This window comes from Leguminivora glycinivorella, chromosome 2 (genome assembly GCF_023078275.1).
Source record: "Leguminivora glycinivorella isolate SPB_JAAS2020 chromosome 2, LegGlyc_1.1, whole genome shotgun sequence".
Lineage (NCBI taxonomy): Eukaryota > Metazoa > Arthropoda > Insecta > Lepidoptera > Tortricidae > Leguminivora > Leguminivora glycinivorella.
Window position 1 is genome coordinate 25,066,595 of NC_062972.1, and position 17,479 is coordinate 25,084,073.

The 17,479-nt window shown below is 38.1% G+C and overlaps 2 protein-coding genes across 3 annotated transcripts; one reads left to right on the plus strand and one right to left on the minus strand.

Moving 5' to 3' along the window:
* Positions 1-2,122: 2,122 nt before the first annotated feature.
* Positions 2,123-5,418, plus strand: LOC125242427 (checkpoint protein HUS1). 2 transcript variants are annotated; one of them, XM_048151254.1, is made up of 7 exons: positions 2,123-2,297; positions 2,395-2,601; positions 2,766-2,866; positions 3,248-3,358; positions 4,001-4,178; positions 4,952-5,181; positions 5,309-5,418. In XM_048151254.1, exons 1-6 carry the CDS (start codon positions 2,246-2,248, stop codon positions 5,179-5,181), a joined length of 879 nt encoding a protein of 292 aa, XP_048007211.1. In that variant the 5' UTR covers positions 2,123-2,245; the 3' UTR covers positions 5,309-5,418. The 2 variants fall into 2 exon arrangements, with proteins under 2 accessions (XP_048007211.1, XP_048007212.1); XM_048151255.1 differs by having other exon boundaries at positions 4,952-5,177; positions 5,305-5,418.
* Positions 5,414-17,176, minus strand: LOC125239016 (nuclear pore glycoprotein p62). The gene is made up of 15 exons (XM_048146498.1): positions 17,149-17,176; positions 17,000-17,010; positions 16,799-16,910; positions 16,334-16,406; positions 15,794-15,888; positions 14,865-14,942; positions 13,451-13,615; positions 11,132-11,737; positions 10,629-10,715; positions 8,927-9,010; positions 8,239-8,248; positions 7,636-7,804; positions 6,726-6,898; positions 6,399-6,510; positions 5,414-5,912 (listed from the first exon to the last, which is right to left on the minus strand). The coding sequence occupies exons 1-15, from the start codon at positions 17,174-17,176 to the stop codon at positions 5,754-5,756; spliced, it is 1,962 nt and encodes a 653-aa protein (XP_048002455.1). The 3' UTR covers positions 5,414-5,753.
* Between the last annotated feature and the right edge of the window lie 303 nt (positions 17,177-17,479).

The following is a 17,479-nucleotide window of genomic DNA, read 5'->3' on the forward strand; positions in this document are numbered from 1 at the left end:
TTATGAGTATGTCAATCAAACAAAAATATAATTATTATTTTGCCAAAAAAACGGAATGTTTGACAGATTGGAATTGATTTTTTTACTGTCTCAAAGTTGAATTCGGTAAGGTGCCACAAAAAAAAAGAGGTAAGCGCAGGTTACAAACTACGACGGTAGATCATTGGTTTAAACTTTCACAATTAGACATAATAATTTTTTAATCGGGACTTAATCGCGCGGCTGTCAGGAGGTGTTAATGTCATTTCAAGCCAGTATTTTCCGAGACCACGTACATGTAGACCCTCAAATGTTCGAGCAGTTACAATACAATAAAATTCATTTATTAGTGACAAACATGACAAATAATACAATACAAAAGTTAGAGGTTGGTAACTTGGTATTAATGTCGTGACACGCGATTAAGTCCCGATTTTACGGTAAATACACACGCTACAGGTCCCATTGACCTAGAGGTTCTAATTTCTAATGGCTGATCGATTGATTATCGATTCAGAGACTGAATTCAAGTCTTACCCAAGGTAGTAATTTTCCACTTTTTAATTTATTATAAACCTAGTGGCATCGATTGCAAACGTTTTTGCTTGTCAACAAGTAAAAAAAAACCGGCCAAGAGCGTGTCGGGCCACGCTCACGCTCAGTGCAGGGTTCCGTAGTTTTCCGTATTTTTCTCAAAAACTACTGAACCTATCAAGTTCAAAATAATTTTCCTAGAAATTCTTTATAAAGTTCTACTTTTGTGATTTTTTTCATATTTTTTAAACATATGGTTCAAAAAGTTAGAGGGGGGGGGACGCACTTTTTTCCTTTAGGAGCGATTATTTCCGAAAATATTAATATTATCAAAAAACGATCTTAGTAAACCCTTATTCTTTTTTAAATACCTATCCAACAATATATCACACGTTGGGGTTGGAATGAAAAAAAATATCACCCCCACTTTACATGTAGGGGGGATACCCTAACAAAACATTTTTTTTTCATTTTTTTTTTGCACTTTGTTGGCGTGATTGATATACATATTGGTACCGAATTTCAGCTTTCTAGTACTAACGGTTACTGAGATTATCCGCGGACGGACGGACGGACGGACGGACGGACGGACGGACGGACGGACGGACAGACAGACATGGCGAAACTGTAAGGGTTCCTAGTTGACTACGGAACCCTAAAAACGGCATGAAGACAATCTAAATTTAATTTTTGAAATAATATTCCCAAGATTACTCATTTTAGTAATAATAACTCCAAAATCAAATTCATAAATTCATACCACAGCTATGATATTATCTTACCCACATTGTTATCTACATCTGCCTAACAACGTAAGTGCTTACAAAAATAAAGTTATTATAAATTGTCATTATCAAAACATAACATTTACGTCACAGTTTCATTTTCTTTCAACCCCTTACTTGCCAAGAGTGGCACTGAAGCTTTAGTAGTTTCATGTGCTCTGCCTACCCCTTTATGGGATACAGGCGTGATTGTATGTATGTATGTAACATTTACGTATTTTTCTTCCCGTGGGGTCGTAGAAGTCGACCGTGGGCTATGGGCGAAATTGTGACGTAGGCGAGAGGCTGGCAACTACTACTAAGAAAACTATCGCCGTTCATCATTTACACTGTCACTGCAATGTAACAATTTTGTTTTCTTTCACCTTAATTTCCAAAAGTGGCACAGAAAATTGAGTAGTTTCATGTGCTCTGCTTACCCTTTTATGAAATATAAGTATGTATGTACGTATGTAAAGTAATTTAAGAAGCCAAATCCATATTTTCCCAAAGTTTGCCAGAGTTTTGGCATTAAATATATCGCGCAATTTCCGATGCCCGGTAATATGACTGCACCTTTAGATGTGTAAAACTTGAGAATTATATTTTATATATTCGAAGTCATTGCCAATGTGTCATTTTTCAACTAACTTATTTCATTTATGGAGAATTTGTAAAATTTTAGTAATATTAACTTTGAATTTCATAAAATTTTCCTTTGGCAATGTGGTTTGCCAGACTATAATAAGAGACATTAAAAAATATTGTCTATGGTATTATTGGAGGGATTTTTTCTTTTTAATATGGCAACTGGTTATTAATGACTGTCATTGAAAATGCATTACTTTTGGGTTTACCATTACCGTGCATTTCTCTTGGCGCCAAAGTAAATAAACAGAACAGTACAGCTGGCTGCGTTGATTTAACTTTGAATATAAGGATTTAGTTTAAGTTGATTCGTAATAACAATGAAGTTCCGAGCGGTAATGGTAGATGCTGGTCCCATGCGAGAATTTACAAGTAAACATTGACGTAGTTTGAACTTACCGACGTTTGTAAATCCGAGTTGTGTTCAGTTCAGTGTTTTGAAATTCACTAAGGTTTACTCGTGTTTCAGATATAGTTAGCACAATATCAAAGCTTTCTAAGGAATGTGTTGCAAGAATAGCCGATGATCAACTTTATTTCATTGTCAGCGATGAATGCAGTGGCCCCGCGCCTCCAATATTATGGTGTGAAATTCCACAGGCTATGTTTTTTTCTGAATACCAAATTGTTGGATTAGATGAAGATCACAAGGATATATACTTAGAGTTCACTTCTGGTAAATATTGTGTTACATTTTTCGTTATAATAACCCCAAATTTAATGCTTATTCACTACTTTTGCTGACATTTAGTTCTTGTGAGCTCAAACAATTTCAATGGTTATCTAGATATGTGTTTTTTGTAACCATTCATTTATGTTTAAAACACTGTATATTTACAGCAAATTTAGCAAGGTCCCTGCTAACCTTGAAAAGTGCTAAGGCTTTGAAAATGAAACTGACGAAAAAGCAATGCCCCTGCCTTACATTAGAAATTGAAGTGGTATGTATAAGGTCAGCATCAATAAATATTCTGGAATTGTGTTTTCGTAATATCATTACCACTAGTTAGTGATAAAATAAATTGAAATATTTGCAACAAATGATTATTACACCTACTCTTTGCCTAGTCACTTGCAAAAAGTCACTGGTGCACTTAATAAAAGGGTGAATTATCTAAGGACAATTGCTTTCAGTGCATCTCTACACTGAGCAAGTCGTGTTGCCAGGCAATTTCCTTGTGTGGCAAAGATGCTATACATCCCTCCAACCTGTAGACATCCCTCATTAGTTGAAATTAGTGATAAGTGTCTCTTATTGCAGTGTAATTTGGTATGGAAAAATAGACATTAGACACACATCACACTTTCATTTAACATTTCAGCCATCATCAACAACCCAGCAGACCCGTCAAGTGACACACGACATACCTGTCAAGGTCATACCAAGGAAGTCATGGTCAGATTTTCAAGAACCAAGGATACCTAAACCTGATGTAAGTTATCTCACGTACAGCAGCAGCATTTTAGTGCAGCAGCGTTGCGTTAAAAGCGTATGTGTGTCCGAATCTAGCTGGAATAGTTAATTAGGATTAATATAAAAGGAAATTGACCTCCCTAGACTAGATCTATCTAAAAAACTTTTGTATAAACTTTCTTATTCCTACCATGCTTCACCAAAAATGCTAGAAAATTTACGATTGCTCATGTAATAGTTAAGTTATGCTAATAACATTTTAATTAGGCAGTCCTGAGCATAAGACTAAATAAGTTTTTTTGCAAAAATTTCATTTTTGGCACAAGCTTTTATCGCGACTGTACCTTTCTTTCAACAGTCATCTACTGCTCTCCGAGACGTTTCTAAAAATCCCTTACTCGATGAGGATACGACGTTTCATAACAGAGTTGCTATGACCACCTTTCTGCTCCATCATCAGATCAGCTCCATGATACCATAATATTGCATTGTCACGTGATTTGCATATGTGTGCAAAATTTCAGATCAATCAGAAACTGGGAAGTGGGTCAAATTTAGCTTCTATGTTTTGACTCAAACTAACATACTAACAAGGCATGTTAAATAAAAGCTTGTAAAAACAAACTGAGATGAATAAACTTGATATCACTTTTTTTTTCAGATATCGATAGAACTGCCCTCGCTCAAGCAGCTACGAACCACAATAGACCGTATGAGAACTATGGCTGCTGAAGTGATGATCCGAGCTTCCGCTGAGGGTCGACTGACACTGCAGATTAAGACTGATACTAGTAAAGTGTCTACTAGATTCAAGGACTTGCGTGTGGAGGCATTTGAAGGTGTGTATTTATTATTATTTTAGATATCTATAGAATCTCAAGCGAGATTGTGAACCACAATAGACAGTCCAAAAACTTCACGTAATTAATGGACTCCCTGCATACTAGCACCACTAAAATACATAGATTCAACTGGGGATGGGGGCGTTTGAGGGAGGTATATGCTAGTGTAGTGCTAGTGACTAAAGATCGTTATCATACTTTTCGTGGCAAGCACCAAATACATTTAAATATACAACTAGATTCACCTACTGTCAAATGACATTAATTATGTATGCCATAAAAATACATTACGCGAAGTGTAATTACATATATTATTTAAATCCAAATAATCAAATGCACTCTAGATTTATCTAAAATTGTTGTTCAGGTTCAAGTCAGTAGTATAAGACGAGCACGGAGGAGTGCTAATCCCAGTGTATGGATATGACTAGTGACATCACCATTTAGCTAATCGTTGACAGTCAAATATGTTGAACAAATGTTAGTTATTTATTCAATGTAATTTGGCTAAGTAATTATAAATATGTATATATTTCATAATATGTTTAGTATATGTAGTGTTTTAAATACTTGTGTATTTGTTTTTTTGTCAACTCTCTGCCAGCACGCTGATAACGATCTTTACTAGTTACCAAGCTATGTTGCCATAAACATCTAAATTCTATGAAATTATTTATTTATTTAACTTAGTGAACCTAGCCATTTTATCCCACGTGCTGGCACTGAATGTGTAATTTTAATGTTATTAAGGTTTTTTTATTAAATTTCAGGTCCCATAGAACACTCTGATTCAGAAACAGAAACGCAAGCGAACGAAGACATGTCCCACATCTGCTATTGCCGTGTAGACGCCAAGAAATTCTCAATGTTCCTGAGTGCAGATCAAATCTCGCATAACAGGACAGTGTGCAGTATAGTCCATAAGAAATTAGTCATTCTATGTTTGCAGACTGAAGAAAATGTCAAGTTACAGTGTTTTATCACTGGTATTGTATTTTAACACTTTCGAAACCGGGCTCTACGCGGCGCTACGACATTTTCGCTACATACGGGGAAACCCATGTAATCGGCTACGCTTCTACGAGCGGTGTGCCCGACAGTCGGGTTCTTGGTAGCGAAAGTGTTAATGGTTAAACTTGACTGAAAATAGGCCAATGAGTGCACCACGGTTGGCCATGGTATCAAATGTAAAATATTATGCTTGTTATTTGTTCCAAAATAAAACATTTTGTCATTGCGAATTCTTTTATTTTTGTAACAATGATTGGGATGTTTCATGTAATTTCTAATAAGCCATTAAGAGCAGCCTTTCTATTAAAATAATTATGTTTATTTAAAATACAATTTGTCGTTCTAAAAATAATATCAATGGTAGTTTCTGTAGCTCGATATTAAACTGGTGAAATAAATCCTGGCCTGGCTGACTGCAAATGTGGTTTTCTTGCAGTCAACATGGGTTGAAACTGCAAATCAACTACATTTCATCTGTATTTTTCTCAGTTACATTTAAACTCGACATCTTTTTCTCAGTATTCACACTTAAGTTTTTATTTCAATACAAATCCTAACAATTTAGTTATAAGCTAGATGAAACGATCTTTCGTTGTCCCGCCTCAGTGTGTCGTGGGTGGCTTTCAGCTGGTCCAGTTTGGTCGATATCTGAGCGATGGAGTTGTCTATCCATTGCATTGACGACATGTGTGCGTTTAGGATGCGCCCTATTTGACCGATCTGCAATCAAAAATTATGTGAGACATTTTTATACATTTTTCAAAGATAATTATTAGTGTTTCGTGGCTACGGGATCTGTTTCACAATGTCACAAAGCCCGGAATAAGCTATAGACCGTGACATTTACATGGTGGACAAATCTGCGCGTTATCTACACGATAACACAAAGGTTTAACAGGTTTTTAGTTCAATTTTATCAGTCGAATAAAGTCATCATAAGCCGGGCGGGTCCACTCAGAGGAGTAACGGTCCCGAGTCATTTTCCTCGCCTGCGAGATTGATAATGCGAGGCAGGTTACTCGGCTGAGAAAATTGGTTTCGCAATTTGCTAAGTTTTGCAGGACGTTTTATTTCGCCAGTTTATTTGTTCTTTCTTATAGGTAACTTCGTGAAACAGGCCCTAAAAATAAATTTGATCGTATATCGATGCAGAAACTAAGCTAAGATGAGACTGACAGAGAGAGAGGATGCAGCCAATTTACTTACTGGGTCATTACTGTCTTGGCTCCTATTGGTCTCGTTGAGGTGTTCAATAACTTCCTTCAAGTCTTGTGACATAGTCTTCAGCTGTGAGTCTAGATTTTCGGCTAAGTTATACCTGTAAAAGAAGTATATTTAATAGGAGTGACAACATTCCCTGCAAATTCTCTAATAAAATTATACATATTCTATCTTTAAATCATGTTATAGTATTGTTCTCCTCGTTATCTCAGACTTCTCCGTGTATAAATCAGGGCATTATTTTACCTTTAGTTATAAACATGATAAGAAACCTTAGAAACAGTAGAACTCTAGTATTTTCTTATTACTCACATCTGCTCCCTCTCGGGATCTCGCGCCCTGTCTCCCGACTCGAGCAGCTGTTTCTCGAGTGGCGCGAGTAAGTCTTCTAGTTCTTTCTGTTGTGCTAATACGAAATCGAGCTCCAACTCGAGACTTTGCTGCTCGTTCTTCACGGCTTGGACGGTGTCGTTTACTTCTACTATCTGAAATGGAAAAATTGATATAGAGCTTCAGCGTCAACAAATTTTAGTTATTGTCTTACCCATTGTTCATGGGCTAAATGTATTTTAGTTCTGAAGTTCAGCATCAGGGGACTGAGTGAGAATATTTAGAATCGGTATTAAATTGATAGGATCGGCGAAATATTCTATAGGAGGGAGGCGAAATATTCTAATTTGGTTAGCTCATGAAATACTCTGAGGGTATTTCATGAGCTAACCCCTCAGGAGTACTGTCGCCATAATTATTATTGTGTTGGCAGGTAAGTTGCTTACACTTTGTTTTGATTTCATAGAACAATAGTAGTATTGGAGGTGTTCAATATTTCGAATTGCTGATATTTGTCATATTTGACGAGTAAAATAGCTAAAGAAGGAAAGGTACGCACGGTGGCTTCGTTGATGACGGTCTTCTATTGTTCTTCCAGTGATATCCTGCTGTCTATATTATCTTGGCAAAATGGCAAAAACTCATCATCCTCCTTGCGTTATCCCGGCATCCTCATGGGAGCCTGGGGTCCGCTGTGACAACTAATCCCAAGATTTGGCGTAAGCACTAGTTTTATGAAAGCGACTGCCATCTGACCTTCCAACCCGAAGGGTAACTAGGCCTTATTGGAATTAGTCCGGTTTCCTCACGATGTTTTCCTTCACCGAGAAACAACTGGCAAATACCGCTGGGATGCAATGGCAAAAAGACTGAAGCTAAGAATAAAGCGTACTTTTTCTCCATTAGCAATAAGTAGCCGGTCCCACGCGTTGATTTGCGTTGCCTGGTTGATGAACGTTTTCTCCTGTTCTTCTAACTCCAGCGTCCACTTGTTGATGTTCTCTTCGAGTTGAGCGAAGGTGATGGAGGTGATTGGTTGAGGCGGTGCGGCTGCTGTGGTCCTGAAAGTAAATAGCTACATATTGACCACTAAAAACTTGCATCTGACGGGCGTGGCGTGGCTACAGATCAATTGAGAACATTCGGGCATTCCGACATGGTTTACGATACCGTGCCGCACACGACATGGCGTAGCGTTCAAAGGCTTTTGGGTCAATCTTCTAACTGCCGGGCAAAGGTACTAATTCTTTGAAGGCGATTTTTATGTGAAAATGAAAACACATTTTAGTGTAGAATCACATCTATCAGCATTTCAAGATACGTACGTATGCCTTCAGCAGCTTCAGCGTATGCTTTTCAACGCCCGTGTCTTTCATAGAGGAATAAATAAGGGAAAGGTTGTAACTCTATACATTTGCGGGTTATTTGTAGTCTAGAATCAAATATCAGTACTGATACTTGTCAATAGATGTCGCGACGAAAGTCTAATGCTTACCAATTTTTAGCTAATATTATAGTAGAATAATCAGTATTCTGTTTTCAATTCCTTCTGCTTGTAATATAAGTTTTAAACTGTTCTAATATTATTTTTTGGCAGACGAGACACTGTTGACACCTAGTATCGAGTAGTGGTACTGATAATTTACGCTATTTGACGCGTTTGTCGCGATGTCACTACAAATACCCCGCATTTACTGATAAGTTACAACTTTCCCCTAAATTCCTCTATGGAGTCTATGGTGTACTGAACAATCAAAATTCATATGAAGTCTACGCCTGCTTTCGTGAATCAACGTATGATAATTTTCCCCTCACTAGCTCGGAAACACGTGTTTTGTCCAGCGGGTAAAAACGCATTTTACCCACTAGTGGGTAATGTTTACTTATAAAGTCTTACGTTTAAAATTGACAGGGTGAGAATAAAGATGATTTACCGTGGAACTATGGTAGTTTTTTGGCTGCTATAGTAGTTTTTCCTAACTCGCTGTTTTTACTTCCGTGTGCGCTGTAAAAACTCGATGCTAAAAATCAAGGATTCTATTCTCTTGAATTTGAAAAATCGCTTCGCTCGTAACTATAGAATCCTTTCAGTTAATCGTTTTTCAATTCCACACTCGGCGTTAAAATAAACTTTGCCCCCTTGTATAACAAATAACTATTATTGTATGTTTTCTTATACTTACGTGACAGGGAGAAGAGATACGGCATGGTAGTGGCTGCAGTAGTTTTTCCTAACGCTGTTATGCTGGAGGGCGCTGTAGTCGATGCTAGAAATAAAGGGATATACACATTCTTATTATATTCGAAAATTTAGAAAGCATTACAAGTAGGGCATGACAGAGGTAATAAATTCCACTTCTGTTTAAAGGTCAATGTTTTTAATTTCATTTAATTTACTTCATAAATCCATACTAATATTATAAATGGGTAAGTGTGTGTCTGTTTGTTTCGTCTTTCACGGCAAAACGGAGCGACGAATTGACGTGATTTTTTTAAGTGGAGATAGTTGAAGGGATGGAGAATGACATAGGCTCCTTTTTGTCTCTTTCTAACGCGAGCAAAGTTGCGGGCAAAAGCTAGTACATTTATATTTTGCGATAATCTATTTAGTAAGCTTGTGTGAATCAACCACAATGGTCAATTGATGAATATAAGGATGTCAAATGTACGAACAGTCGTAAGTTACCAACCCACGACTTTATCAAATTCAACTCTCATAGCATAAAATACAAACCAAAATTGAACCGATCTGATTATTTAACCACATACAATTTTGTAATTTTTACTATTTTTATTGAATTTTACTGCGAAATTTCACGCTTGTCATTATGTGACAAGAGTTTTCTTAATTTTATCAAGCTACTTGCCAGTTGTATTTGTAATACCTACATACCAGTAGACAAAGGTTGTTTTTAACCCCCGACGCAAAAACGACGGCGTGTTATAAGTTTGACGTGTCTGTCTGTCTGTCTGTGGCATCGTAGCTCTCAAACGGATGAACCGATTTTGATTTAGTTTTTTTTTTGTCTGAAAGCTGGGTTAGTCGGGAGTGTTCTTAGCCATGTTTCATGAAAATCGGTCCACTATGTCGCGGTCGGGGTTTTTTCAAAATTTTAATTTTGTAGTTAGGTTATTACTATTTATTACCTACTACATTTTAAAGCCTGATGACCAGAAATATAATGATTATCGTCAAAGAGGGCGCTGTTATTATGAAGTATGCGGTGAGGCGTCATCCATATATTACGTCACGGTGTAAGGGGGGGGTCATACTAAATGTGACAATCCCTGTTAAAGGGATACAAAAAAGCGTGACATAGGGGGGGGGAGGGGTCCAAAAACCTGAAATTTGGTGTGACGTAATATGTGGATGATCCCTGACAGTTCACTTTATATAGCACTAGCTTTTGCCCGCGGCTCCCGCTTGCGTTAAATTCGAAAATTGCGCTATGCTCCATAAAAACTTCCACCCCCCATTTTAGGGAAGTGGGGGGTTAGAAAGAGACAAAAAGTAGCCTATGTCACAGTCCATCCCTTCAACCATCTCCGTTAAAAAAAATCACGTCAATCCGTTGCTCCGTTTTGCCGTGAAAGACGGACAAACAGACACACACACTTTCCCATTTTATAATATTAGTATGGATTAGTATGGAACTATGGATGAAGAAACAAAATTCTATTGAAATTGCAATAACATGGCGTGTAGTCAATAGTCATATATTTCTGGTCAGGGGGCCGATTTTTGAGTCTCACTGTCACTAAAATACCGGTTGAAAACGGTGACTTGCCTATTATTTTCAGTGATAATTTTCTGAATTCGAACGCGTGAGACTCAAAAATTGGCCCGCAGGTTAATTATTAACTTGTCAGTTGTATTTATAATACCAGTAGACGAAGGTTGTGAGCTGGCGGTAGAGGTGAGACTGAATCCACCAGCGCTGGTTGTGGCCGGTTTGCCGAGTTGGAAACCAGCTGGAAATATAATAGTAATATTTATCTATTTAAGAAATGTAAATAATAAAAAGCAAATTACGTAAAAAGGTAAGACTTATTTTGGATTGTTTTTTAGTACAATGTAACTCTCAAATTATTGAAAATATTAAAAAAGATAGAAAATCAACGCAAAAATGTAAGTCTGTAAGATGGGAAAAGTGCTTGAAACTTTAAAAAAGGCTCCTCTGTTTAAAACCAATATTTTCATATAGTCTAAATCAATTACTGAGCCATGGAAGTTCTCTAAGTTTCTACTTATTATTAATTATTACATTATCAGTGATTTCACTCACTTCCACAATTCAAGACTTATTAGAGCTCACGGTAGGACTTAAGACATACTTGTGGAATGTTTTATTTTTTAATTTAGAACTACATTTTAATGGAATACATACAAGCAGCGGTAGTAGTAGCAGTACTGGCAGGAGTTTTTCCAAAATTAAGCGCACCACTAGTGGCAGTTCCAAAACTGAGGCCAGTTGCCGCAGTGGTCGCCGCGGTCGACGTAGTTCCAAAACTGAGGCCGGCCGTCGTCGCGGCCGACGACGTAGCTCCGAAACCGAGGCTTGCCGTCGTTTGAGCCGTAGATGTTCCAAAACTAAGCCCGGCGCTTGAGGCTGGAGTTGTTCCGAAGCTAAGCCCTGTACCAGTGGAAGCCGGCGCCCCGAAATTGAGCCCTGTGGATGGCGTTGCTTGCGGAGCTGGTGTTACACCAAAACTAAGCCCAGTTCCTTGTGTCGATGCTGGTGTAGTCCCAAAACTAAGCCCAGTGGCTTGAGTAGTGGCAGTAGTCGTTCCAAAACTGAGGGCAGTGCCTGTTGAGGCAGGTGCTGTTCCAAAACTAAGCCCAGTTGCTTGGGTAGATGCTGGTGTGGTTCCAAAACTCAATCCAGTTCCTTGGGTTGATGGAGTTCCGAAACTAAGTCCCGTTGCTTGTGTGGCCGCAGGAGTGGCACCGTAACTGAGAGTCGAAGCTTGGGTAGCTTGTGGTGCAGAGAAACCTGAACAAAAAAATATTTTTAGCCAAGAAGAATAATCTGAAGCGGAAGGATTACTAACCCACTTACTTCATACATTTTCTTGATTTTGTAGGTAGGTACTAAACTAATGGCATATAGTAAGTAAGTAAATATAATGATTCATAAATGAGAATTTTAGTCTCGCTTAGTGGCTATAATGTTGTACATCCTGTTCACTTTAAAATAAATCCATACTAATATTATAAATGCGAAAGTAACTCTGTCTGTCTGTCTGTTACGCTTTCCCGCTTAAACCACGCAACCGATTTTGATGAAATTTGGAACAGACAATCTTTAGACCCTGAGACAGAACATAGGCTACTTTTTATTTCGAAAAAAAAGGGATGAAGGGGTTGAAAAAGAGGTTGAAAGTTTGTATGGGATTTCTTAATTTTAAAAGATAAAACCATGAAACTTTATATTTTAGCACTTGATAAGAAATCATTAAACATATATTTATAGTCACATACAGGTCGAACGCGATTAATTAACATTATTTTTACCTTTAAAATAAACATGGTGGGAAATAAACATTAACTAAAAGCGGGTAGATTATATTTATTTGTCTACCCCGAACATTTATATAAATTAATATCGGGTAGTTTTGTGTTGTTTACATCTCCGGTGACATTTTGCTGGGACGTCAGTCTTCCGCGACCACGGCCAGTGCAACCTGGCCGAAACGTTGGGAAAAAGGTAAAAATAATGTTAATTAATCGCGTTCGACCTGTATGTGACTTTAAATATGTGTACAAAGCGCGAGAACTTAAAGTGTTATATCATTAAACATCTTGATATGGGATAGGGATAGGGATAGCGATAGGGAAAGCGATAGCGATAGCGATACGGATACGGATACGGATAATATGGGTATCGTTAGCGGGATACGGATAATCGGTCGGCGGTCTCTTACAATCAATGTGCTCTAAGACGATCGTTGTTTGCTTGCTTGAAGATTACGTTTGCGATAAGTATAAGCAAAATGTAAAAAATTGTAAGGGATAATAGAAAAAAGTACTTTTTACCCACCGATCATAGTGTCGAAATACGGGCTATGTGGGATGTTTATAAAGGTTTCCCCAGCGTATATAGAATTACCTACGCTGTGGTCGATGTGTAATATTTCTACAATCATTGCAAGCAAAAGTATTATGTGCAATCGAAATAATCGCAGATAAATATACCTACAGAGAAACCTACGGATCCAAATGAAAATCTTAATGAATACTTTTATTACGCGGGCGAAGCCGCGGGTAAAAGCTAGTAAATTCTATATATGTACCCGCCCATGCAACTTTACAGTTTGCTGTACATTTTCCAAAATTCTAAGTGGAAGAACGCCAACTATACAAAGAATCAATAAATAGGCCAAATTCCTCATGGAACACTTAAGTTTCATTATTTCTGTGGGGATCAAAATTAGCTATTTACAAAATTAAAACCCCCACCGCGACATAGTAGACCGATTTTCATGAAACATGGCTAAGAACACTCCCGACTAACACAGTTGTCAGACAAAAAAAACTCTAAATCGGTTCATCCGTTCAGGAGCTACGATGCCACAGACAGACAAACACACAGACAGACAGACACGTCAAATTTATAACACCCCGTCGTTTTTGTGTTCGTTCTTTCCTTTCTATCTGAGAATTCCGAAAACTTTCTGACTTCTTGCCTCATCTGTACATGACTTACCTAAGCCAGTCGCAGCTTGTGTAGTAGCAGGTTTCCCGAAGCTGGATCCGAAGCTCAGACCCGTGGTTGCCCCCGAAGCGGGCTGAGCCAGGTTGAGACCTTGAGCCGGAGTCGAGGTTTGACCAAAACTGAACCCAGAGGCCGGTGTGGCTGCTGCTTGAGGTGCTGTAAAATATACAGATTGATTTTTTAGATATGGGAGGCAGAAGAGTAGGCTTGTGTAGTACATGTACTAATAGTACAAAAGACTAACTAGAACCGGCTGACTCGGATAGAGAGCGCGCGAAAACGGCCGATCAGCTCTCGGCTAGTACGAGCGAGCGTTACTGTACGCCATATGCACAATTTGTCTCTCGCTCTCTCGGTGTACTACTGTACTAAATGTCCTAAAAGAACGAACTAGTACACTTCGGAGATTGTACTCGTTGGGAGCGATCTTTTCAGTGAACGCGAAAACGGCCGATCAGCTCTCGGCTAGTACGAGCGAGCGTTACTGTACGCCATATCGTCACTACTTTTAAAAAATCTCGTATCTCACGCTGTTCCTCAAAGTTAAAACGCAGTAAGTTTATATGCATTCCATACATACTTACTACAATTTTCTTTTCATTGAGAGACGAAGATACAAGTTTTTTTAAAAGTAGTGACGATATGCACAATTTGTCTCTCGCTCTCTCGGTGTACTACTGTACTAAATGTCCTAAAAGAACGAACTAGTACACTTCGGAGATCGTACTAGTTGGGAGCGATCTTTTCAATGAACGAGCAGGCGCAACTCTACAGAAGACCAGAAGGATCACTTGGTGGTAAGCACTTTCTGTCGACTATGTTTACCTGCATACCATAGGGTCTGGAAGTGCGTTGCCTGCTGACCTTGAAAACATCGTACGCACGTAAGACGGTGTAACGTAAAATCTCAAGTAGCAAACTCAAATTGAGTTCAATATTAAAATTTGACTATAGGGCTGGTTTTAGTGTCACGAGGAGCGATCCGCGCGACCAATTAGTATGAAGTTGATGTTGTCGTCCGCGCCACTCGAAAACGCATATAGTAATAAAATAGTCCGTGAGTGCGGATCGCTTCGGTACGCGAGTCATCATCTTCATCATCAATGGTATCATCATTCATGCAAGTTAAAATTAATGCGTCGTTCACATCAACATCGAATTACCTAAACCAATTGTTTGTAATAACCAATCGCCGATAAGTATAGAAATTGTATGATGTTCTATTTTTGAAATTATTACAGTTAACTTAAAGTCAACTATAATGAGATTACATAATTATATTATTATAGTTGAGTCGGAACTGCCATAGAGTATCCAACACTGAAAAGTTAGCACTTGTAGTTTAGTCTGTGGTGTCCTAATTGAAAGATTACAGTCGACGAGTAGAAAAATATAATTATCTCACCAGCTGTAGTTGCTCCGAAACCGCCGAAGCCTCCAGCCGGCGACGCGCGCCGAAAGCAGGAGCCTGCGCAGTTGTTGCCTGTAATAAACATATAACAAAAGTTATTAGTCGGGTCCACACAGAGCAAGCACCGATATACAGATATACAGAATTTATTGTTAAATAAGTACAATAATAAGTTAGGATTATGGATCAATGATCATTTTTCATAGACAATATAAATTCGTCAATTGAATAAAAAGCCTTTTCGATAAGCAACGATTTAAGCTCTTTGTTAAAAAACCGTCGTCTTCTCGCGGCAAACAGCCAATGTACCGTGTAGCGTTCGGTTTCCTCGGACGACCGACCTGCGTCGGCTGAGACACGTCTATATTGGCAGTTTGCCGCGCGAGAACTATGCCTTGCGATGTTGCTTGTTCTATGTTGTGAGGGAAATTAATGGTTAGATATATGGTATGCAAGGCATAAGTAACATGAAAGAATATGATCAAACCTAGATGGCCAGAGACCAGAGTTTTAGTTTCAATAAAAACAAGTATGTAATAGCAAAGAGGATCGAGTATTATAGAGAGTTACTGTCAAAGTAAAATGTGTAGTCACAGTGCATAGACTGCCATCTCTCGACACAGTTTAAAACTTTGGAACCTCAGTTTTGACAATTTGGGCCATATTGTTAACTTGATATATGTTAAAATGTCAAATATAAATATTAGCGCCATCTAGCCGAGCGTTTTCCAAAGATGTAACACCATCTAGGCCACCGTACCTTTTTCTCTAGGGCTTTGAGGTACGTTTTTTTCTTACACTTTATCCGTCTATATGTCTTTGTATGGTATGCAAGGCATAAGTAACATGAAAGAATATGATAAAACCTAGATGGAGTTTTCAGTTTCAATTCAATATAAGAAAGTAATAGTAAGTATAATTACAGCAGGCTGAGGCGCGGAGAAACCTGACGTTGGTGTGGCGAAGGCGAACGCACTGGCAGGTTTGTTCGCATTCGCTGGCGAGCCGAATGTTAACCCTGAATTTAAAAACATACACATTATCCATATCTTCGTATGTAATGTTAGTCGTAGTTATATTTGGTGCATAGGACCAACACAAATATAAGTTGTTTTTTTTTTAAATCCTTGCAAGAGGACCTCCGACACATTCCAACGAACCCAAGAAACTTTCCGGTTTAAAAATCACATCTCGAAGTTTCATACTTTTGTACAAAGAGAAATGAAATGATTTATTGCCAGACCACAGAAGAAATTCAGTTTTGAATTTTCCATTAAAAATTCCATAATTACTGAGAATAGTTCAACCTGATAAACCTTCCTATAAGAATCCATAGTGCTTGACTTTAGTGATTCGAAACTAATTATACGCGATTAAATCCGTTTCCATAGTTTTATTTCATACACATAAAATTTAAACGAATTGTCTGGCATTTTCTGTTTATGCCAATCGGTAATTATTACCTTGGGACTGCGCAGGCTGTCCTAGAGCGGGTGTCTGTGTGGCTCCGCCGAACGGTGAGCTTTGTGCCCCAGTCTGAATAAAAACAACAGAATTGAAGGAATTTAAATGTGAAATCAATTGATAATATACTTCCAGTATTAGAAACATTATTATAAGGGTTATTAAAAGTGAAGTGGCAACTTGCCTCATGCCAGTCAGTAAGAAAAAGTTGATGGATCTTCTACATACAAATCTACATTAAAAACCTGACATTCATATTAGGATATTAACATGGATGCTTAATTTCAGTGACATTTTCATCTGTTCTAGCATGATTGAGAAACAGAATAACAAAAAATGTGTAAGAACAGGAACTATTAGTGAAGTTTTGGAATGCTACTAGAAAAGTAGATTAGGTTCGAACAAATCTCCTCACATAGTACTATAATGGTAGTAAAATCATAAAAATAAGTTAAAATACATGCCTGTGCAGCTTGACCAAAGCCGGGGCTCCCAACTGTCTGGTTGGGCGGGGAAGAGAACCCGCCAAAGCCTCCAAGAGGCTTGCTCGCTCCAAAGGCCGGTGCTGCAGTTGTACTAGGGGAACCAACTGTAAGCAAAATCTTTGCTAAAATTAAGGGCACTTAAATTAGACTTGTTAATTTTATTTTATTTGGAAAACCAACAGCTTCAAAATCTAAAAGTAAGTTAACAAAAATGTGTATCTGAAAAGCCGATTACAGGTTTTCACAAGTAGGGGAGATTAGTCCAAAACCGGGTATGGGGGTAAAACCGGGACGTGGCAGTATGGCTACTTAGATCGATTCAAATTTACGCGTGCTTTGGTGACAGCTGTCAGCCATCTTGGTTAGTATTTCAACAAAAGTTAGAAGGCGTGCGTGCCGGTGTGTGAAAATAATTAAAGAAAAAAGTTTTTAGCAGTGTTTGATCTAAAATTTCATGGAATTCATAAGCAGAATAATCTTTCGTACGTTGAGGTAAGTACCATTTGTATTTTTTATACGATTAAGTATGTTGTACATTTGAACAAACATAACTTTGATTGTTATTGTAACATCTTTTTAGATTAGTGGATTTTTTAGTTTCTTGTAGGTACGTTTGGGTCAAAACCGTACGGGGTAATACCGGGTAGTACCCGGTTTTGT

Excerpts from the sequence above, each read along its gene's own strand:
- LOC125242427 (XM_048151254.1), top strand. The coding sequence starts at position 2,246 with ATGAAGTTCCGAGCGGTAATGGTAGATGCTGGTCCCATGCGAGAATTT. Across the intron at positions 3,359-4,000 it reads CAAGGATACCTAAACCTGAT|ATATCGATAGAACTGCCCTC; the intron begins GTAAGTTATCTC and ends TTTTTTTTTCAG. Across the intron at positions 4,179-4,951 it reads GCGTGTGGAGGCATTTGAAG|GTCCCATAGAACACTCTGAT; the intron begins GTGTGTATTTAT and ends ATTAAATTTCAG.
- LOC125239016 (XM_048146498.1), bottom strand. The coding sequence starts at position 17,176 with ATGGCTGACAGCTGTCACCAAAGCACGC. Across the intron at positions 15,889-16,333 it reads ACAGCCTGCGCAGTCCCAAG|GGTTAACATTCGGCTCGCCA; the intron begins GTAATAATTACC and ends TTTTAAATTCAG. Across the intron at positions 5,913-6,398 it reads GCCAAGACAGTAATGACCCA|ATCGGTCAAATAGGGCGCAT; the intron begins GTAAGTAAATTG and ends TTTTGATTGCAG.